This window comes from Monopterus albus, unplaced genomic scaffold, assembly GCF_001952655.1.
Source record: "Monopterus albus unplaced genomic scaffold, M_albus_1.0 scaffold12.1, whole genome shotgun sequence".
NCBI lineage: Eukaryota > Metazoa > Chordata > Actinopteri > Synbranchiformes > Synbranchidae > Monopterus > Monopterus albus.
Genome location: NW_018127892.1, coordinates 2,616,612 through 2,641,507, shown reverse-complemented (window position 1 = coordinate 2,641,507; position 24,896 = coordinate 2,616,612). Strand labels below are relative to the sequence as shown.

Below are 24,896 nucleotides of genomic sequence, written 5' to 3'. Positions count from 1 at the left end.
CATTGAAAAAGACAAATGCTCAATCAATATCCAATGCTATTGCTACTTTTACTCAGGCGTTATTGACAGAGCAGATGGTCCCTCCCATGTTGTAGCTCTATAGTGTTGTGAGAGAATGAATCAGTGGTGTAGCAGCGATAGGGTGAGCAAGCAGAGCAGGTTAGTAGTTAAGGCAAGTAATAGAGCGAGCACAGACAAGACAAAAGTACGTAAGGCTGAAACAACGCCTACACAAGTACTGTGGGCCTGGAACAGATGGAATTCCCAGAGGAGTTGCAGAACTGCACGTGACTGTTTGGTATATGGTGCTGTGTCCATAGGGTCCTACAGAAAGCCACATTATGGCATTTTCCAATAACTGTCCACACGTGTCTTCTTCCATTTGCTAAAGAGTTTCTCATAGGCCTAAGATTTGTTCTTTGGAATCATTTGGTTTGTTGGAAAAGACTCACATATGGTCAGTGCCCAGTGTCATTTGCTGCTTGATGGACATGGGCATGCTGGCAATTTTTGAAGCTGTCAGAATAGTTGGTGTCCACAGATGGCTGGGGCTTGATGCCCCCTCATAACGACATTCCTGCCCTTTTCAAGGTGACTGTATTTGCTGTGGAGAGCTGCAGCCGGGAGGAGTCCAATGTAAGCACTACTGAGGTTCAAGCGACTGTTCCGATGTGTGCGATCTGGATTTTCCTCTATGCCGAATATTTGAAGACAGCCAGGAGCCCATCTGCTGCATCTTACGCCCATTACCCTCTTTCATAAAGTTGACACCAAATAACAGCAATCACACAGCCACCTGGGCGAACAACCTGATGAAACTGTGCAGATGATTTTAGATGTGTGGAAGGCACCACCATTTGGGAATGTACATAAACATTATTAATGCTGATTTTATGGATTAACAGATCTCTGTTTGAAAAGAAATTAGGTTGTGTGTGGCTGTACAATGATTATCTTTATGCGAGTCTGCTACAATTGTTGTCATAGCCCTCAGATTGGACCAAAACACAAGCTGTGACATGGAATTAAAGTAATTTTCCCAAAGCCACAAGTTGCATTGTCACAACCTGCAATTTTTTCAACTTTAATGAGAATTTAAATACATTAGGACTGACAGGAGCCTATTTCACAACCTCAAAATAATATCATTTAATATCATTCCTGTTTTAGTATCGAATAACAGCAAGAAATCTTTAAGTTTCAGCATAATCAAATTGCCCTTTTTCATAAGTTGAATACACAGCTCTAGGAACATACTGTAAGAGCTGAACATAATACAATGCATTGTAATCCCACCTGTAACAAAAGAACACATCTGGAGTCTGTTAGCTGTCTTTGAATTGATTTGTATTTACAAATCCAGATGGCTTGTGAGGTTAATCAAACGTATTGAAGAGTCCAGGTTTCACATTTGTACCAGTGGGGCAGCTGTTCCCTGAATAAACTAAAAGCAACATCTGACTGCATCACCAACTGCTTTGAAGCAGCACCTGGTATTGTGCCACCAGAAATAATGCTTACTGACTCATCTGAAGTTTGTGTTCGTTATTAAGAAAGGTTTAGAACTGGAAGACGTAGATGATGATCTGAGTGTAACAGGCAGCATAAGATGCAGAATACTATAAGATGGACTCCACAGTTGACTGGCAAGTGAAGAATCCTACAGATAGCACTGATAATATATCTTTTTAGGTAAAGAAGGGCATGTTCTTTGCCATCAAATGACACGGTGCAATTTTTATTCTTTTCATTTCTAGAAATTAGGGGGTGTGGGGGGTGTAAAGAGGAGGTTTTTGTTGTGTTGCTTTCACATGGAGTCAGCTACAGTAGCAGTGAGCTACAAACGGAACCTCATTTATTTAGTTTACATAATTTACATTTTAGCACATCAGCTCCATTAAAAGCAGGTCAAATTAGATCACAATTTTCGATTTGTAATGTAGCCATGGACACAGCCAACTTTCACTGGATTACTTTGATACTGAAAACTTCCTCATTGAAAACAGAATGATTCTGGAGGCAAGTTTTGCAGTTACAAGAAGCAGTGATTCTTTTCTGTGATTTGTGATTCAGATGATTCAAATCGGGCTGAGTTATTACTCAGAGAACGAGTAAGAATTTTATGCTAATTGAAGTATAGGCTTGCAAAATGGATGCTAAGAGTTTTAAATGACCTTAAGCGACTCTTTGAGCTGTGTCACAGTCATTGCAGCTTCAACTTTTGATTGTTATTTAATAGGTACCATAACTAATTTCTCATTATTTTCAGAGCCTGCCCCTGCATGCACCTGTTCCCTTCATGTCATGCAGTATTTTTGCCCTACATCTCTCCCTTTGCCATCTACTGGAGAGGAGCCTTTCGCAGTTTGAAAACCTCTGCTCAATAGCTACTGTAATCTTAAACTTAAGGTGTAAATTATATACAGTGACACAGTTTCTCCTAAATATTTAATACCTAAAACGGATGAAAAATCAAATCTAAACCCAAAAATAATAAATATACTGAACTGCCATCACACTGTTCTAACAGCTTGGGATGCAGTAGGGACCAAGTGAAGTGTAATTATGTCCCACTCCTGTCTAGCTGATGCTACTTTAATTAGCTCCATTCTCCTCACTATAGAGAGATTATGACCAGATGCCTCGAGGCCCAGCCCAGGTGGTTATAGAGACGGAACTTCAAAGAAAAAAAATAAAATAATTTTTTGGTTCATTACTTTTGAAAGGAGTTCCTGGTGAGTTTAATGAATGTCATCAAGACAAGCAGACCCCCGTGAGATCACACTTGAGTGTCTTGGACTGATTGATTGGACTGTTATGAAAATGAGACACATTTCATACAGCAGTTTGGATGCTTCCTGATGACAAAGTAGGGAGGACATAGGCATATTGTGCAGATAAAACCATCTAGACTGACAATAGCTGTGTTTTGGCAGCGTGGCCTGGGAGGTATAAGTGTTCATTTACTGATTTACAAAAAGTACTAACACAACTGGAGTTGAAGCTACATTTAGCACTATTTTTAGACATATATATTGTACTGCATGCTAACGTTTTTAATTAAAATCATTTGATAGTGCTGGCAATAAATACAAATCTACCTTTCTGAGTGTGTAGTGGGCCTGCACCACTTCCAGGATATAGCTATACCCTCCCACTCTGTGTCTGACACTGACAGAACTCGTACCTTCTCCTGCCTCAGAATGGAAACATTACAGCCTTACACAGTGTTACAGACTCACTCAAGTACTATGTTTCGTTTGCTTTGAGCAGTGTGGGTGGTGACTGACTAAAATCCGTTTTGCCTCTGGGCGAGAGAGTAGCGGAGATTGTTCAGCACTCCAAACCTGCCTACAGGGTTTGCCGAGACTCCTTGCTGCCATTTACTTAACTGCATGAAGCATGTCAATGTTAATCATTGTTTTTTTTAATAATTAAATCCCATAATCTTGTCCTATTAATTGGTTATTTCCCTCTGCTGTCATTATCAGCATATAAATAAATTTTTAGCTTTTAATTTAATTACTTGAATAAAAACTCTTGAAGAATCAACACAATTATCATGATGAGCAAAATAAATTACTATTATTTCACAAATTAACAGCTTTATGTAGCGGCCAACTTCATGCAATGGAAGAATATGTGTGAATATTATAGTTTCTTGCACATCCTATGTCTTTATTTATTTTGCACTAGTTTTGAGGTTTTGTAGCTCATTTGAATGTGACACTGTATGCATCGTTGTTTCAGAGAGCAAGTTTTACAGACTCATCTAAAAGTTGTTTCAGAGGCTAGGGAAATCACTTACTTTAGATTGGAAAATGAGAAAATGTTTAATGCAGCATAAACAAAGCCCCCCGGCAACAGCTATACAAATATAATGGTGTCATTGTGTCCATTTAAAAGCACAAATCAGTCACACCCCAGTAGATAATGTTTCCCCACCAATGCAAAGATTCAAAATGAACAGAGTCATTCCTGTACCTTAATCTACATAAGCTGTTAAATTTGCAAGAGTCTTAAGAGGACAATCTTCAGAATATAAGCAGAAAGGTTTCACTCCACATCAGGTGTCAGTGGAACCAGCAGGAGCAGCAGCGGCTAGGATGACCCCTGCTAGAGTTGATGTAGTATATCTGCAGACAGAGCAGCTCAGTATAATACCCCTGGCCCCACAGGAACTTTGAAATGAAAAGCAATGTCCTGATCTCCCAAGATGCTATATCAGCAAAGATTCAGCAAAGCAGGAGGGGTGGGAGAGACATTATAAAATAAACACATATTGACACTTCTGGCGGGATTCATCATTTTTATTCCCAGCCATTTTTCTCTGTTTGCAAACGGAGCCACATAGTAAGCAAGTGTTCTTGTTCCGGCACCCTTTTACAAGCATTTACAAAGGTGAAGATATCAATCTCCTATGCTGCCAGTAGGATATACACCAACAGTGAGAATACATCCAGTTGATTTTATTTCATTTTGCACTGATTATAAAGCTCGCAATCGATTCAGATGTCAAACAAAGTATTTATGTGTCATAGTATGGCTCTAGATGATGTACTGTATGTACCCTTTACTGCATTATGCTGGGAGCATCATTTACATATCCATTTTCTTTGTCTCTGCAGTTTTATTTTCTCTCTGTTCATTTCTTTTCATTTACAGGTACAACTCTATAAATTATTACCCTCCCAAACAAACAGAAAACTGCAGTAAGATCTATGATTTATTTTCCCTTCTCATGGTTTTATTTTATCCTCTTCTCTCAGCTAAACATCACCACATGTATAATCTACCCTGCACATACTAGCCTCCTTTCTGCTTACAAAAGAGGCTGGTCCTTTGGATCCTGGCAGCCATTTTACCCAGAGCGAGATACAGAAGCCACAACTCACAGTAAATTATAAATACGCCATAACCTTTCTGCGTGAACCCTGTCTTTCATCAGCCCCCTGTAGTCAGATGGTCCTGGGCAGGCTCAGCTATTGTGAGCTGCCCTAGCTAATTGTTAAACATGTTCTTGTCAATCAAGACTATCCCACATGGCATCTCCTCAGCCAGCACTATAATGAGCTGCCTAAGCCACAGTTGCCTTAGGAGTAATTGCTGTCCACTCGCCAGAAGCCCATCTCCATTCCATTAGTGGCTCTGCAGTATGAATGGCTGAAGCTGGTTGTTGACTGCAAACCTATTCAGGCTGGCACATGTGCTGAATGGCACCTTTTTTGTGAAATGTGTTTCATTTCTATATGGCCAGGCCAAACACAAGGAGAGTTAATAGCATTTGTGATAGTATTGTGTTTGCAGATGGAGTGCCATATTCTCTTCACTTCATGAATCAGAAACATACAGTAAATATTCATAGTGAGAAGAGATGGAGTCAATGAGCAGCCTGTGATTGTGAGAGCCAAAAGATACTCACTGTTCCGCTATATCACCCAGTTCAATAGAGTAGTTCTAACTTTATTTAGCTGCTGTTGCTGAATTGATCTCCCCCACGAACCTCGTCTAACTTGGTTGGTTTGTTAGACGCTGTGTAACCATGGAGGAGGCTGCTGACAGTTGGCACATAATATACTATATAATGCTGAGTTACCACTGTAGGAGAATGCTAAACAGTGATTGTTTAAAGACAAAAAGCTAGATGATTTAAAAAAAAAAAACATGATTGATGCAGAAGAAAGCAGAATAATGGGAGGTTCTGAAATGGTCATCAACAACTATAAATGTCTCTGGCTTCAATGAAGCACTGCAGCAATCTGTAAACCAAGATCCATTCTCCGGCCTCCATTCAAGTGCTTTTTCAAAAGGCAGCCGACACCTCACAGGTGTCGTTGAAACCATCTCAAGATTTTGAAATGGATGTGGGGATGATGTTAAATGAAAGAGTGGGATCTTTCAAGCATTTCTCATTCCAGTAAGTCCAAGGAGGGCGTTTAGATTCAGAATGGTTCTACTTGGCTGGAGAGAAACATTTTCTGAATTTAAACGCTAACCAATTCTTCAGCAAGCCCATTGCTCACATGAAGCGTTAAATTCAACTCAAAGCAGCAGCAAAAGAGATTTACATTTTCTGTATACAGGCTTTTGAGCTTTTGGGTTGCTGAAGATTTGCATTAAGGTTTTTTTTTTTTTTTTACTTTCTCCCCTCCCATCTAAGAAACTTTGCAAAGTGTAATCATGGATTCTGTTGATGCCCCTGGGTTTTGTATCTGAAGCTGTATCCCTGCAGCTGAGAAACATTCATCATAAGCTGTTCCAAAGTCTGAATATAGATTTCACAAATCATTCCAACTGTTCATCTAAATATCACCCCCTCAAATATTGGATTTGTAATTATGTTTTTTTGTGTGTGTGTGTGTGGCTTTCCTGGTGTACAACTGCACAGAAACGCTTCCAGGCTTGAAGGAATGTCTCATTAAAACTAACTTTACTTGCAGCAGTTCTCTAAGCTATTTCATCTGCTGCTTAATGCAGTGATTTTTAATTCAGTTTAAAAAGAAAAAGTCCATGTTTCAAGTAATTTATCAAAGTCCCCCTCAGATTTGAATGCATTTTAACAGCAGCGCTGATAATACGTAGGTCCTTACCCGCATGCCCAGCTCAATATTCTCCCCTCCGTAGACCTCCATGCCAGGATCCAGTAGACCAATCTTGCCAAAGTATTCTCGATCAACCACAAAGGAGCAGCCAATCATAGCTGGAGTTCTGGACAAACAGAGAGAGAGACAGTGTTGTTTGAATATGTGTATCTATTCTCTCAACATGTATAGGATTCTAAAATTTTAAGTGCAATTAAGATAGGACCACACATTTTGTAAGACTTTCTGGATAAGCTTGAAAAAAATATTAGTCATTATAGCTTGATTAAAATGTTTTACAGTACAGTCTTAAACCCTGATCAGTTAAACTTAATGTAAATGTACAGATAGAATACAGTATTGGTTTTGCAACAGTACGCTTATGCCCAGAAAACACACACACACACACACACACACACAAAATGAAGCATCATCTAAACACATATCAGGATCCAAGAGCTCATTTACTGCAAATAGAAATGCACATCGACACCGAGTTCGCTGAAACTGGTATTGGTATTATAAGTCAGTCAGTGTTACCATTTGGGGATGCCATGTTGCAGTACAGAAGGCACCTGTTTACACATTCAGCAAAAACTGAGTGACATTTACAGTTATTTGGAGTCAATATAATCTTAAGTCCAACACTGACTTCTTTATGCTCTGCTTTGGGGTCCACCAATCAAAACAATAAGCATAAAGGTGCTAAAATGCTCTGTGGGTTCATCATTATGTTCCACACCTGTCATATTACATGTAACAATTTAAGAATTATTTTGATTAGCTTTATTATTTAGATGAAATGAAAAGTACTATGGAAGACAGAGAATAAAATAAAACAGGATACCATCTCTATTCCTTTATCCATGTCAAGTACAGTGATCCAGAATGGCTTTTGAACTGTAAACTTCAGATTTTATTGTATTACACATCTTTTAGTATAGGGGTGTCAAACTCAATCGCACAGGGGGCCAAAACTCAAGGCACACTTTAGGTCGCGGGCCGAACAGGATAAAAATTTATTGAACAGACTAAAACTAAATGTTTTTTTTAACATAAATATGAATCGAAACAGACAGGATACAATATTATTCCAAAATAAATTAACTTGAACTTAAAATCAGCAACCGTATTTCTGCTAAGGCTTACATTTGCAAACACCTGCTTTTTGTCTGGACACCAGACGTCGCACACTTTCATCATGCAGCTCTTCAGAAACTCTCCCTCGGTAAATGTCCAGGCTGATTTTCTCCTCTGCCCCAATAAAACTTGCTTTCACAGCAGCTTCACTGCGATTTCACTTTGGTGAAAACGTCTGCTGTGATGTCAGATCCCTCTTCAGCTCCTCTACCTTCTCATTCAGAGTCTTGCCCAAGGACACTTTGACATATGGCACCGAGATTTGAACCTTCAACCTTCTGGTTGGGTGATGACTGTTCTACCCACCACACCACTGTCGGCTCCCCAAAGGCTCCGTTTTCAGAATCAACTTTTCTCTTGGCCATTGTTAGGGGCTAGCTTTGACTTGAAATTAGGGTTGTATACATCAGCACACGCTTGACTGATCTAACGTAATTGACGCGGGAATGATCGCAGGTAGCCTATTGTTTGGTAAGGCAGCTGTTGAGCTGCATTATGGGATTTGTAGTTTGTATGTTATTGGCGCTTCATATCGCCGCCGGGCCATTAAAAAAAAAAAAAGGTATATAAAATGATCTCACAGGCCGGATGTAATTGTACTTCGGGCCGGATGTGGCCCGCGGGCCTCAAGTTTGACACGTGTTTTAGTGGAATAACCTAAAACTACTTTTAAAACTAGGAATTTAGAAACTACCTAAGTTCATCCATTAGAGCTGGAGCAACAGAATGGTTTTCAGAAAAGGATGCACTTACTTTTTACCTTTACTAAAAGAAATGATCCCACTTTAGCTGCTGTCCCCCCAGGGCTGCTTTTCAGTACTATTGTCTGTCAGGTCTTGAGTGCTCTGGGACAAAGCCCCATGAAAAGCATTGCATTCACAGAGTGGACTGAGCGCTGTTATTTTTCCACAAAAGTGACTGATGAGTGGCTTTATTCTTCCATCTGAAACGACACCCGGGTAAATTCACCCTATAAAAAAATGCACAGCACAGACAAATGTGTGTCTGCCACTTCAGTTTGGGAAGCATGGCGGTGGAGCTGCATTATGATTCACAAAGTGCATTGAGCTGTACAATATAGTGTGTGTTTTAAAGAAACATGCTTTTAGGTTTAGACCAGACATAAAACACCATCACCACAAAGTGTAATTTTGAAAATCATTAGCAAACAAAAGATAATGCTGAAATGAATATAAACACACCTGAACCATTGTATCTCTCAGGAAGGCCTTCCCACTATTTTTCTTAATCATTAATCTTTACTGCATGACCTTTATATTATATTTGAGTAAAGTAAAGCTGATGAAAAGTTCTTCATATATGATATTATATAGAAACAGTGAAAGTAACTGATTGTGTTAGCTTGTGCTGGCTTTTTGCTTTATGTGATTATGGGAAGTTATAGAGTGACATTCTTTATGGTAACTATTTAGTCGTGCTCCCTCACCCTCGTTATTTAGTTGTCATTCAACAATCTGTAGTCTTTGCCATTATTAACTAATTGTGCTACAGACACCTTTATGCCACACTGAAAAACTTTTATAATGATCCATGCTTGCTTATTTATATACTCTCATTGCCTGACATAGCCTCAAAGTTTGTTTAAATTATAAGCTTGTGTCGAGGAGGCCATTATTTGCACCGGCCGTGCAGCTAAAAAGAGGCACAGCACACACTCGGCCCCATTCAGCTCATCTTTTCTCCTCTCTTGACAAGTGACCTACCGTGGCTGTCTGTGTGGCACAAACTTTGTGAAGCCCACTTGGACTGTTCCCTTTACAATCACCTGCCTGACAATGTAAACACTGTTTCTGTATGCTCAGCACCTTAAGTAGACCTACAGCATGTGATGAGGCAGCTGAAACCTTTGGCTGAACACGTTCTTAATGGTTGTGATGCTTTGCAGCACAAGATAAGGTGTAATGTTGGTTGGTAGAAGGTTAAGATTGTGGCGAAGGAGATGTAGCTGCTTTTCTTAAGGCCATTGTTTTTATATTGTGAATAGATTTTATTGTGTTGCATGTGTCAGTTTTTAATATTTTGTAAATTTGTATGGCTTCCATCTTGGCCAGATCTCAATGGTAAAGTAAAGGTTAAATACAAGTAAAAATAAGTTTTTCTAGTGTGGGAAAAGTACAACAAGAAGGGACAAGAACAAAGCAAAGCAAAGTGTGGTTCCTCTCTCATTTGTTGGCAAGGTGATCAAACATGCAATATTAAAGCATAAAAGAATAACTGCCCTAGTGGAGTCTATTAACTAAAGTCCAGTTAATGAATAATTAGAGCCAACTTTTCTGCCAAGAATGCATACATTTGAGAGGCTGGATATCAAACTGTTGTGTTTTCAGTCCTGACTTGCAATTTTACAGCAACAAACATGAAAAAAATCAGTAACAGAAGTGACAGAAATATTAAATTCTTCACTGATAAGAACCTGACACAATGCAGCCACAGTTTCTCGTCTGTGTGACCCTGCCATCAGCGTGTGTGAAATGCAACACCGTCTTCGGCAGCTTTGTAATGGTTTGTAAATGGCACACTGCCATCACTTTCTCTGAGTCGTTCTGGCTCTTTGTACCTACACATACACAGAACACAGTCTCACTTCTTTGAGGTTTGTCAAACAGCCATGAGTGACAGTGGGTACACCAAACACAAGAGGAACACAAAAGGCTTTCACAGAACAACTTCTGACCAAAGACATCGCAGACTGATGGTGGAATCTGGTGGATGGTTCATTTTCCCAGTTCATATCATTACATGTAGTTAGTGTTAGTGTGCAAATGGCTGCACCCCTCAACTTGGCCCTCCAGACATTTTGCTTTCAGTAAGGAACATCTGATACACATATGACAATTTGACAAGGTAAAAAAGCAAAAATAAGCACACTTTCAATTAAGTTAGCTTATTTTTGTCCAAAGTGGCACAATGCTAAACTTGACATTTGATTCATCTGCGACTGCTTATTTAGAACTGTATGACAGCCCTTAACATTCCAATCAGGTATGACACATTCATGAATTATTATTTTTTAATAAGATATTTAAGACATTTGATGCATACAGAAATATCTTAAAATGGTTTTAAACAATTAATCCATCAAAGCCACTGCTGATAAACATAGTTTCCTAATACTTTTATATACTGCAATAAACCTACTTCCAAAGGCTGAATGACTACTGGCCAGTCGCTCTCACACCTATCATCATGAAATGCTTTGAGAAACTAGTCTGGGATCGTATTGTATCCTGCCTCCCGCCCAGGTTAGAGACACACCAGTTTGCATACAGAGCAAACAAATCCACGGAGGATGCCATGGCCACAACTCTTCACGCTGCTCTGACCCACCTAGAGCAGAAGGGGACCTATGCCAAGCTGCTCTTTGTGGACTTTAGCTCTGCTTTCAACACCATCCTCCCTCATAAACCTGTGTACCAGCTAACAGGCCTGGGACTATCTGACTCCATCTGTCTCTGGATTAAGGACTTCCTGACAGACCGCTCACAGTGGGTGGGAGTCAGCACCCACATCTCCTCAGCTCTCAGCCTGAGCACTGGCACATCACAGGACTTTGTGCTGAATCCCCTGCTCTACACCCTCTACGCCCACAACTGTGTCCCCACCCATTCCAGCAACAGCGTTCATCAATTTTGTGGATGACACCACCGTGGTGGGGCTCATTTCACTGTCTGAGTGGTGCAATGACAACAACGTCATGCTTAACATCACTAAGACTAAGGAGCTGATTATTGACTTCAGAAAGAACAAAACAGACATTCATCCCCTGGCCATCAGGGGGGACAATGTGGAGGGGTTGCAGTTTCCCAGTTCTTGGGTGTGCACTTGGAGGAGTACCCGACCTGGAGCATCTAGACCATATTGCTGGCGAGGAAGGCACAGTAGAGACTGTACTTCCTGAGGATACCCAGGAAAAACCACCCGTCACAAAAACCACTTGTGACTTTCTATTGCTGCTCCATAGAGAGGACACCAATGTACTGCATCTGTCTGTGGTTCTCCAGCTGCAGAGAGGAAAGCACTCCAGAGGGTTGTCAACGCAGCCTAGAAGATTATTGGTTGCCCTCTCCCCTCCCGCTGCCTCAATAAAGCTCATGCCATCCTGAGAGACCATTCCCAACCTGGGCACGATCTGTTTGAACTGCTACCTTCTGGCTGACAATACAAAATCAAAAGACAGACTAGTAGACTAAAAACAGCTTTTATCCCAGAGCCATTGTCACACTAAATATCATACTTTCCACAACATATCCCCTGTGATATTTCAGTATTTATAGTCTTTTAGGTTTTTAAAACTATTGTAGCTTGTTTCTAATTTATGCACAGAAGGATTGCATCTTAAATTTCATTGTACAATGACATATAAAGCTGTTCTATTCTATTGTGGTCTGGTTTTGTTTTGTTTTTCCATTATGTGGTTGTTATGTATAAAATGCATCTTTAGTCATTTGCTGACTCCTATTAAGGAAATTTGACTGATTTTTGGTCTCCATCATGGCTTGTACTCTTGCTTTACATCTGTGTGATCATCTTCAAGTCTCTGTGTAAGCAAGACAATTAGACTGATGTAACAGTAAGTTAATGAAGTACTGTTTGAATGAAGTATGCTGTTTATCTCCAATCCTTAGCTATTGTCTGTTTTCTTAAGGTGATTTAAACAGCATCCTTTAGGTAAAAGACAATCCTTTCAAGAAACCACAGAGATGTTTGAATGCAAGCCATACTTAATATCCACATAGAAGTCATTCCATGTAAGAAACAACTGTATCCATGTAATCTTGGTTGCAGGCTTTAGCTTTCAAAACCATTTGGTTGTCATTTTCACCAACTCCCTATTTGAACCTTTCAAAAAACACTGCAGTTGTCAAAGACAGCCTATTTTTGTCAAACCTCTGTAATGATTGCTCTCCCTTGTACTCTCAGAATGTGGCACTTTTTTGTCGTCAGAGACCCTTTTGTTGCTGAATATGTCCAAACAGCAAGAAAAGGTTCTGAGACTGAGCTCTGAATGGCCACGGAGCCTCTGTCATTGATGGGCCGAAACGTCAGGAAACAAGCAGGACAATGATTTCCAATAGGAATCCGCACAGCCAACACACTTCAGCCGGCCCTTGAGGCGATCTGTCCGTTTGCAGAAAAGTGTCAATAGGAAAATACGACCCAGCTCTGCAGTGTCCGATGTTGGTCGCTCATCTGTCTCCCATCTCAGGACCGCCAGCTGATACTCAATAATACATTATTTTCATGGACCTTTGATGAGACACCCAATATTCAGGTCCACAGTATAAACTGTTCTCACTTGTTTTACTTGTATGAAACATCCTATATCAGATAAAACGTATTGCTTTTCCTAGGCTGGGCTCAGAGAGGTAGTAAAACTAGTCTGGGATTCAGTTTTTCTTGTCAAAATCAGACAGTGTGCATGAATGGTTTAGTTTACAGTAGGCTGATATTTTAGATGCCATCCTGGTAGTAAGCACTGGGATGTTTCATGTTTGCAGCTCAGTTAAAATTCAGCAGTCGAGGCCTTAAATGACACAAATCAACAAACTAAACTTGTTCATTTCGCTGGTCTGTTTACATTGAACTGACAGTTACAATCATCAACCCTAAAACACAGCTCCTATCAGGCTGCATGCAGTCTCAGTTCCTCAAGCTGACTCAGACATTTCCAGTGTCTAATCTTAATAATGAAGTTCATCAGGCAGTTGGCTTTGACACAGCTCAGCATGGTTGCTCCTTTACTTGTGCTGTGACTGTTCATGGTCTCTGTGCTTGTCCTTGGATTGCTTATGGGCTAATGAACCCCAGGAATGAGGTGTTGGATTTTTAATTAAGTGAGATTAAAGGTCTGATTACTCTAACAGGGTTACACACATTTCATAACATTTTAATGGAGGGATTCATACACAACATAAATAACCTTTTGAAGACCTTTGGTCAATATTAAGATGTAGCCATGTTGGCATGTCACACATCTCATTTGCTTTAAATCTAAACAAACAAACTTAATTTTACTGCTTCTTGTGATTCCTGTGAAACCAGTCAAGGCTTCTGTTCTAATTCTAGTGCTGAACCCTTTGTGAAGAAGAACTAATGTGCTGCAGTATTTGTTACTAACTCTGGTTCCTAAAAATATGCTGAATGGCTTCAGGAGTCCTTATAAGCCAAGTTGAATATGGGCTGCTGTTCATTTCTGGGCCATCGTTCAGATTCTAAGTATTAAATTTTAGGTTGGAATATTATTTCTTTTTCTATCAAAGAAAATCTCTGGTGTTCACATGCCAGTGTGTTTTATCTTCATGTTTGAATTCAAGATTGCATAGCAACAAACCTGCTGCCAAGCTCACAGCAAAATTTGTCAGTGCTATGAATGCAGAAAAATTAAAAATCAGTAGCTCTGGTCAACCCAGAACCAGCACGCCTGGCTCCTGCACTGCCTTTGACTTTACCACATTAAAACAAACAAGTATCATTACAGTTCATCAGTGTAAAACAGCATATGAAATGTTCGAGGTGTCCTTCAGGAGTTTTCAAACGTCCACATCATAGGGCACTTCAGTGATAATATTTCATATGTTTCCACAGCCCCATTTGTCTCCTTGCATGAGGCACCAAGATGCGTTTATATAATTCATCAGAGAGATCAGAGCTCAGGGAGAGCTGTGGGACAGATAACCCCCACAGCTGGAAGGCAGTTACAATGTTCAGTTGAAGGACATTTTTAAAGACATGACCACATTTGCTATGTGCATATAATTTATGCTAGCTCTTTTTTTTTTCTTTTTTTTTTTTAATTTTTGCACATATTTTGTTCATTTTTATTCTAGACTGGAGCCCAGTCAGATATTACGAATAGCACCATATCTGATAAGGATCAATAGAAAAACATACGTTTTTGCAGCTCCTGCGATCTATCAGTCTTTTCATGTTCTCACAGGCTCAGCCACACTGCCGTGGCAACGAGATCGTGGCAATCATCGATGTTGAATGATGTAAGATTTTCTTATTGTTATGGCAGTGCTGGCCAGTTCTGATTTGAGCAGAAAAGATGCAAGTGGGCTCCGTGCCTCATGGTGTGATAATGTGTCATACACTGAAAATATCACTCCTATAGTCATTTACTGTTCACAGTGGTTGAAAAAAGGCCAAACCAGAACTCTGACACTTGTAGCTTTGCAGGGAAACATCCACTTGTAATTTTGCCAACAAGTCAGTGACCCTCTGATTACAAGCTTTTCATTATTACCTTTATGCAGATGTGCCAAGTTTCCTGGAGAATTAATCAGATTTTCATTGTAGTATGTCTTAGGTTCTTGTCACAGAGGTGATTTTAAATGCTTCGACAGTTAGTTCACACACAGGTGTCGACTGAAATTCAAAACCCATTTCCCTGCATTGCAATACTCCTCCGCAGCAATGTTCCAGACACTGCCCTGGACGAGCCAACTCGCTATTGAGATGGCAGCTGCCAGTAAGACTTGTGGCAGTAGACTGTATGTTTATTTCAACCAGGAATGGTGCACAAATGCTGCTGTTGTACCGTATGATCGTATGAAGTGCCAGGCATCTCGGTCTATTAAAATCCAATAGGATTTTACCAAGGACTCACATAACCAATTCTAAGATTATACAGAAACCCGATACAAGCCATCACTGTCCTCCAGTCAGCTGTGGTATAATGGAATGTCCTGCTCATATTCAACACACAATTGCACTAATGACATTGCATTGCCACAGCCTTGTGATCCTGCATCAAAATGAAGATATTCATCATGGTAATTAGACAATTTTCTGCGGGGAGACTTTTATTTGTGTGTTGGGGTAGCACACTAGACTACAGAGCACCTTAGTGGGATCCACACATGAATAAGTCATATCCTGAGGCTATCCATATTTTATCAAACATCTGCATCTATAATGGACACCCTTCGCCAGCCGAGGCGCTCACCTGATAGGAGCTGTCTCATCGCCCTTGTCCAGCCACTCCTGTGGAGGGATGATGTACATACACCACAGGCCCCAGTTGTAGCCGTGGGCAGCGTTGGCATACTGCTGCACCTCGAATGTGTTGTATTTGATGTTGTCTATGGCAGGCAGGATAATGCGGGTGTGATCTTCCTTCATTCGGGTCAGAATAGGTTCAGCCCTTTGGATAAGAGAAGAAATGGGAATTAAGAGCAGACTTTGAATCAAATGTGAAGAGACTTTGTTTCACAACAGCAAAAGGTGAAAAAAAGAGAGTGGGAGGAGAACAGTCTACTGGAGGGCAAGTAATAAAGTTGCACATAATTTCATTCTGTCCCACAGAGGTTTTAGTGTTAATAGTAGAGAAATGTTAGATTTAATTGGGTTAAGAATTACCCATATAACTGACTGTGAATGTAGTTTGTAGAGAAACCTAAAATCTTAAAAAAAAAAAACATATTGAGCACAAAGTTATTCACTGGAGATCCTGATTCCACAACACCATGCCAGGAGCAGCTATACATGACTGCAGACACCGTCCCAACTTTGACTTTAGTGTTACATTTATACAGGCTTTCAGCGAAGATGCAGTATGTCGACTCTGCATTTATTCAACATTAAAAACAATTGCCAGGATATGCTTCCTTCCGCTGTCTGAGATGTGAACGGATTTTATGAAAAACAACAAAAAATATCATTTTCAATCTCCTGCTCCTGAAATTGAAATGTCAACATGTGACACTTACACCGATGAGAGACTTGATAGGAGCAAGGAGGATAGGAGATAAAGTCTGATGAAGCAAAACTCATCAGGTGAAAACAAAAGGAGAAAGCTGCCTACTCTTTTTTTTTCCCCCTCAAGCAATGTTAGTTTCTGAAACAGCTTTGCTCAGTACAGTCTTCCTCTCATGGTGTTTGCTCCAGGGCTGCTTTGTCCGACATAGATTATTTTACAGCACATCAAATGTAGAATGGTAGGCTATAGTCACAAAACATCTTAACAGGCCACTTTAAACTCCACAGAGTTATAGGCTTGTCAGTCCTTACTTTAAAACTTAAATCAAGTTTTTTCTGTCTTAGTTCATGGAGCATTTTAGCACCATGGATCCCAAGCCTGAGGGAAGTTTGGGGCAGGCTGGAGGAGTCATAAATCACTAAGAACAAGTCCCCAGCAGTCCTGGAAGTGGCTGCTATGGTATAGGCAGTCATTCTAGTAACTGGGACAGTAGCTTTAAAACATTTAAAGACATTACCCTCGAAAATAAATGTATAAAATGTTGTGCATGTCGATGAAAATAAAGACAGTTACAACGTGCAGCACTGTAGCTGTTAAAATAGGACATTACATCAAACCCCACATCTCTAGATGCTACAATCCAGCAGTTTATTTCCTACAGATTTAATGTATTCATTCACGATGAATACAACAAATCATAAGGTGACATCACTCAGAGCAGGACTATCAGTCCATGTTTTCTCATAGCAAACCTCTCTCCATTTCTTACAGCAAAAGCTGCTCTCAGCAGTTTTGTTAATTGGCCTTAAGAGATAACACTCACTCCGGAGTTTTTTTGTGTCACTTTCTCACTGGAACGGTTCTTTTGTACCTACAGTCAACTTCCTCTGCTACTTAAAGCCTTGGCCAAGGTGGAGGAGGCATGGTATTAAGATCCATATGGTACAGGATGAAACTGAAGTCCTGCTGGCACTTATTATGTTTGTATAATCTTCCTCCTGCTGAGAAACGAGCTCCGCCATATCTTCAAAGCAACCCTTCATATGTGCAATTCCTCGTATGACTCACTGCTAAATTTATAATGTAAAACTGCTACTTGTCACATGAAGGTGGGGGAAAGTACAAGAGGGAATAGATCCAAATTTAACTACTGTACAGTACATGGAATGATGTCAGCAAAATATAATGCAGTACTTGGGAAAAGCCATAATTTAATAACGCAAGAGTGTTTGGTAAAAGTAGAGCACGTCTGCCTTTGAGAGGCTGGCAGATCATTGTCTCTTATTCCAAAGTCCTATTAAGGATTTGAGAGTTCTTTTCTTTAACATATAGCTCTATACATAGGCAAAACTGTTGGTTAAAAAAAAAAGCTCTTGCTTGAGGTACCGTGGGCCAGGCGTAAACTCAGAGGGGACAGAGCGTTTTCCATTGTGGCTCCTAAGCTATGGAATGCGCTGCCCCTTTACATCAGGCAGGCCGCCTCGTTGGCTATTTTTAAAACTTACTTGAAGACTCACTTGTATGCTTTGGCGTTTGATATGCTATGAGACTCTGTTTGGGCTGAGTTTTGGTTGATAGTATTTTGTTATTTTGCTATGTTGGTTCTTTTATGTTATTTTATTGGTATTTTAATATTGTAGTTGTCACGTTTTTAGATGTTTTGAATTGTATCTTATGTTAAGCACTTTGTTGGCCTCGGCTGTGTTCAAGTGCTTTATACAGTGCCTTGCGAAAGTATTCGGCCCCCTTGAACTTTGCGACCTTTTGCCACATTTCAGGCTTCAAACATAAAGATATAAAACTGTAATTTTTTGTGAAGAATCAACAACAAGTGGGACACAATCATGAAGTGGAACGAAATTTATTGGATATTTCAAACTTTTTTAACAAATAAAAAACTGAATAATTGGGCGTGCAAAATTATTCAGCCCCTTTACTTTCAGTGCAGCAAACTCTCTCCAGAAGTTCAGTGAGGATCTCTGAATGATCCAATGTTGACCTAAATGACTAATGATGATAAATAGAATCCACCTGTGTGTAATCAAGTCTCCGTATAAATGCACCTGCACTGTGATAGTCTCAGAGGTCCGTTTAAAGCGCAGAGAGCATCATGAAGAACAAGGAACACACCAGGCAGGTCCGAGATACTGTTGTGGAGAAGTTTAAAGCCGGATTTGGATACAAAAAGATTTCCCAAGCTTTAAACATCCCAAGGAGCACTGTGCAAGCGATAATATTGAAATGGAAGGAGTATCAGACCACTGCAAATCTACCAAGACCTGGCCGTCCCTCTAAACTTTCAGCTCATACAAGGAGAAGACTGATCAGAGATGCAGCCAAGAGGCCCATGATCACTCTGGATGAACTGCAGAGATCTACAGCTGAGGTGGGAGACTCTGTCCATAGGACAACAATCAGTCGTATACTGCACAAATCTGGCCTTTATGGAAGAGTGGCAAGAAGAAAGCCATTTCTTAAAGATATCCATAAAAAGTGTCGTTTAAAGTTTGCCACAAGCCACCTGGGAGACACACCAAACATGTGGAAGAAGGTGCTCTGGTCAGATGAAACCAAAATCGAACTTTTTGGCAACAATGCAAAATGTTATGTTTGGCGTAAAAGCAACACAGCTCATCACCTTGAACACACCATCCCCACTGTCAAACATGGTGGTGGCATCATCATGGTTTGGGCCTGCTTTTCTTCAGCAGGGACAGGGAAGATGGTTAAAATTGATGGGAAGATGGATGGAGCCAGATACAGGACCATTCTGGAAGGAAACCTGATGGTGTCTGCAAAAGACCTGAGACTGGGACGGAGATTTGTCTTCCAACAAGACACTGATCCAAAACATAAAGCAAAATCTACATTGGAATGGTTCACAAATAAACATATCCAGGTGTTAGAATGGCCAAGTCAAAGTCCAGACCTGAATCCAATCGAGAATCTGTGGGAAGAACTGAAAACTGCTGTTCACAAACGCTCTCTATCCAACCTCACTGAGCTCGAGCTGTTTTGCAAGGCGGAATGGGCAAAAATTTCAGTCTCTTGATGTGCAAAACTGATAGAGACATACCCCAAGTGACTTACAGCTGTAATCGCAGCAAAAGGTGGCGCTACAAAGTATTAACTTAAGGGGGCTGAATAATTTTGCACGGCCAATTTTTCAGTTTTTTATTTGTTAGAAAAGTTTGAAATATCCAATAAATTTCGTTCCACTTCATGGTTGTGTCCCACTTGTTGTTGATTCTTCACAAAAAATTACAGTTTTATATCTTTATGTTTGAAGCCTGAAATGTGGCAAAAGGTCGCAAAGTTCAAGGGGGCCGAATACTTTTGCAAGGCACTGTATATATATAATTTTCTTTTTCCGTGTGATAAAATAGAAACAGCCTGCTTGTTCCAGCTTCATATTTACTGTACAGACAGTGTGGTACTGATCTTCTTATCTAAGGGCAAGAAAAATGAATCAGCAGATTTCCCCAAAGTTATCACTTTCAGCTTAAATTAGGAACGTTTAATAAATTAAAATCCTTAAAAGGCTCAGAAATTCTGAATACAAATAGTAATAACTGACCTTGTGTGTAGTAGGTGTCCAACACAAATGTTTTACAAGTATCAGTTTCAAAGTTGGGATTATTTTTTATTTGCAATACTGTGAGTGACCACTGAGTCAAACTGGCAGCAAGGTTGAGTTATGCTTCCATATCCAGCTCTCGTAATAGATTAATGGCTACACTGCACTTTAACATCCTTTTCTCCCCAAAGCCCGTCGTAACAAATTTCCTATTAGTGTTGACAGAGTAGACTCAATAGCTTCCATATTGACACAGGCTACTTTCATCTGTCAACAGGGGGAGACCACCAGTTGTGATTAACCAAGACGTCCTTTCACTGTCACTGAAAATACATTCATTTCAACTTGCGCAATAATGCCGTCACTAGAGAGCAGATCAACACTACGCATAAATCAGTCGACTGGTTAGTCTACATGAAAAATATATAACAGATAGTATGAAAAACAGACCAAAGGGATGTTCACACTGCACTACATCATCACACTGACAATGTACTGATGTGACGTCTGATAGAAATTCTCTTTGATGCAAAACAATAAAATAGGACTGACCATTAAACTTCAAAAGTTACTTTCCATTGATAAATGGCCTAAGTGTTTTTTTTTTTCTGTAGGGCTGCAATCTAGCAAATCAGTTTTGAAACCTTTTGATGTTTTAAGGATGTTATTTACAGTACTGTAACTCAGTGACTCATTCAGTTATTTGAAATATACAGTGTGAGTAACATGCACTATTGTGTACTGTATGCTGTTTAATGACGCAGTGTTCCTGAGGTGGGCAGACCTGTTACCTCATACATGAAACTGAAAAGATAGGCATGCTCTAGAAATTAGGACACATCTGGTTTAGAAAGGCGAGCCTGTATTGTTTCTCTCCTTCTATCTTCCATTTCTTCTGCATAACACAGAGGGTTATTCATCCACATCATCCCAAATCATACTCAGTTCCATATTATAATTGGATTCCAGTGATGACTCATCCAGTTTTGTGAATACATGTTGACAACCTCCATTGCAGTTTGCTCCACTGTGCCATTTCATGTGGCAGTTCATCCTAAAGCAGGACCCCTTTTGATTTATTAACTCTTCATGGCTGACCGTCTTTCATAACAGCTGGTACATCTATGGAACACACATTTCACACTATTTCAGAATGGTGTGTCACAAGCCAGGCTAAATCTCACTATATAGTCTCAATTTATAGCTGCTCGACTGAACAAAGGAGGTCTGAGTAATACCTTTGTTCAGCTCTGATATAAGAAATTGAGATAAAGTTTATTTAAAATTTTCAGTTAATGGATTTCAAATTTCCTTTTCTGGGAAAGGGAATTATCAGTTAATGGGATCTAAGAATTTATGCCCCAAGAGCAGCAGGGCCCTCAGTGCCTAAAATAACATCTCCTTTAATTCTGAAAAAAGAAGATCAAAACTGATGCAGCAGAACCAGACATATCCTTTGTAATCTTCCATGGCAAAACCTGGTGCCAACTATATGGTCAAAGATTCGGGCATATTATCCATTAGCAGCTTCTGGTGTAGGCTCACACTGGTAGCAGAGTAAGCTCTGGTGACATTATACAGTTCACCTCCAGAAATGCTTCATTTTCAAGTTCTAGTTTTCAGACCCAGCTGGTGTTGACTTAGACAACTTCACTAGGGGCAAGCTATCAAACTTTCAGTGATCATACATGGTTCACTATGGAGCCCCAGAAGGCTTCAAACAACTCTTTTCTCATATGTACTCTAGTAGTACTGTACTATCAAAGACCTGTAAACAGACTTTGATGTGCAAAACTGGGTCCCTTTCATTTTTAAACTTTAAAAGAAAAATGGTGTCTTATGAGTGTTTGTTATATTTTGGTGCAGATAGTGAGATTTAAAGCCAAATGAAAACCCAACATAAAGTGTCTCAGTGAGGTGCTGGGCCACCACATGTCACCAGAACAGCTTCACTGCTCCTTGGCATTGACTCTCCAAGTCTCTGAGCTCTACTGGAGGGATGAACACTGTTCTTCTAACAGATATTCCCTCATGTGGTTTTTTTGATGATGATGGTCGTGGAGACACTGTCTAACACGTCACTCCGACATCTCCCATACTGTAGGTGTTCAGCTGGGATTGGATCTGGTGTCTGTGAAGGCCACAGCATATGACTCACATCATTTTCATATTTATCAAACCATTCAGTGAGCCCTCATGTCCTGTGGATGGGAGCACTGTCATCACTTATTCAGGGTTTTCCTTTGTAACCTATATGTACTTTCATCTTAGTTACTTGCATGCAGTTCTTTCATTGTTCTAACATTATTTTTTTATGTAAAACTAGAAAATTTCTCACCTAAATTTGGCAATTTGACAGCACAGCTTCAATATATATTTCGAATCACTTGGCATGAAAAAGCAAAGCTCGCTTATCTCTCTCTCGATTCTCCTGAGCTTCTTCAAAGCTACAGTAAAGATTTTCTCCCTTGCAGCTTTTGTTGACAAGCCCTTTATTGTGAGAAACACAGATTTGCTCATGGTATACTTTGTGCTTTATTTTTCCTGTATTAATCTTATCAGAATGCTAGTCACCTCTAAATGAGCAATGAATCCAAATATTATTTACAGGATTTTTTTATGCACACAGTCACTTAAAGGCAATAACCTATTATAAAAATATGAATATATATCTAGAAAAATAAAACCCAAGGCAATATTGACTGCTTCTGAACAAGATGCAGTATGGCTGCCCTACATAAACTGAAATCAATGGCAACAGATGGATTTAGTGTATGTACAGGAGAGGATTTGTATTAATCTGATTTGCTTATTTCCATGGTACAGTATATGTACAGTACATACATATACTCTCCTGCCTTTGCTGATGCATTGATGTATATGCTTATTGGGCTTCACTGCAGGACATACTAGCACACTAACAGATCTTTAAGTAATGTATTAAAATTACTTTTATTATAAGCATCTTCATATTAGAACCTATTGCATGATTAAGTGAGGGTTACTGACTCAGTAAGGGTGCTATAAATATACAACAAAATAAAAATGTACACACCAACAAGACCTACAGAACTAGTATGTCATGTATCAAATACATTTTGATTTTTGTGCATGTTTAAATAGAATTAGTTGTAAAACATCAGGGCCGCTCGGCGGCCGCTGCCTCTCCTCAGTCTTTCTCTCCTCTGCTCTCTGCACATCAGCTGTGTTGCATTCCAGTAATTAGTAACTGGTTTGTGGATGCACCACAGCTGGAAGCCCAAAAATTCTGCATGTATGATTTGTGATATTTGTATGTGACCATACTGTAGTGACACTGTGAGGAGTTTATTTCTAACCTTTCACACCAGTGTTGAGAACAGCTTACACTAGTTAGTATCGATTCTGACTGCAGTCAACTCCCTACTCTAAAGGTACAGTGGCCGGCCACCGTACCGTACATCCCTAAAGTGTTAATACATACCAACACTTCGAAAAGACTTAAATTAACACAGTGGCATGAATCCATTTAGATAGTTTAAGTGTTAAAATGAACTCAGAGTGTTAATTTGTACTTGCTCTGTATGTATGAGGCAGAATCTAAGCCTACACTGCCTCTGGCCATTTCTAAGCACATTAAATCTTTAAATGCGAGACGATTCGCAGTCCTCCTGCCTGTCTGTTTTACAGAGCAGTTTAGACATGTACTGTAGAGAGCACACATTAATATTGGACAGTCTTCCTCCTTCAATAAAAAAATGCAGTAAAGGTATAAATGCAGAACTTCAGTTTATTATGGCATCAGGGCTTATTTGAAGATAATAGGATGCAGAAGCATAAAGGTTCTTTTAGTGCATTATTAGATTCCACACTTCTTCTAAATGAATTTGCTCAGGACATGGCTGATATGATACAAATGTAAAGGCAGCATAAATATCTGCCTTTTCTATGGTAGTGGAGGTCTGCCTGGCATGTGCTCTGTGAAGCACTCGGGTTTCTTGTCTCCAGACAGATATACACGCTGAGTCAGACACAGTGAGCAAGAGTGAGGACATGATTAGATTTGCTGAAAAAATATTTCTTCAGCCTTCAAGAAGTCAGAAATTCATGTACCATTGAATCTCATATAATACCACTGCACCTGCATGGCAAAATAAGCATACAGCTCAATGAGACTAACAAAGCACTCAAATCAAATATGGATGTGACAAATATTATGCATTTCAGAATTAAAGGAGGCGGAGGTTGGTTTTACTTCTTACTCTTAGATAAACTCGCCAGGTCTCATAGCAGTGGAGCATTCAACACTGATCAAAGTCTTGCTTTCTGAAGCATGCATTTCATTACAACTTCCCCGCAATGACAATCTTATCTCCTGCACACACTCAGCAGGGAGCAGCTGCTACGCTGCTAATCATCAATCATTAATAACCTGAGATTGCAACTGTGCAGGGGCTTCAAAAACTAAATAAATATCAATTTCCCTGCACCTCCCCTTTGCAGTCTGGCATTCAGTAGGTCCTAATTACAACAAGCTCCCATTTCCTGCTATTAATCCAGTTTATTTACAGAGCACAGAGAAGGAAACGGGTCATGTCTGGAGCAGAATGGACATCCTCTGTCTCAGGGATGAATGGATTTAAAGGAGGTGGATTATGAACATTTAGCTGATGCAATACCACACTAAATATAGGCAAAGATTTCATATCCTCATATTAAAGCAGAGGAAAGCCGTAGAATTCACATTCCATCACATCTCTGGTGAAACCTGCTCACTTCTTAACTTCTCCTAAACCAACATGGTGTGAAGGAATAGGAAACACCTGTCAAGTGCACTATACAGTATGATAAAATTATGTTTGCGTTAACATTAATGCAAACCAGCAAAATATATATA

General features: G+C 39.8%; 1 protein-coding gene across 1 annotated transcript in view; it reads right to left on the bottom strand.

Moving 5' to 3' along the window:
• galnt9 (polypeptide N-acetylgalactosaminyltransferase 9) overlaps positions 1 to 24,896 on the bottom strand; it is a 95,683-nt gene that overhangs the window by 30,227 nt on the left and 40,560 nt on the right. Inside the window, exons 5-6 of the mRNA XM_020590512.1 lie at positions 15,691 to 15,888; positions 6,591 to 6,708 (exon numbers count right to left, since the gene is read on the bottom strand). Of these exons, the coding sequence (XP_020446168.1) occupies positions 6,591 to 6,708; positions 15,691 to 15,888 (316 nt within the window). The remainder of the gene's footprint in view (positions 1 to 6,590; positions 6,709 to 15,690; positions 15,889 to 24,896) is intronic.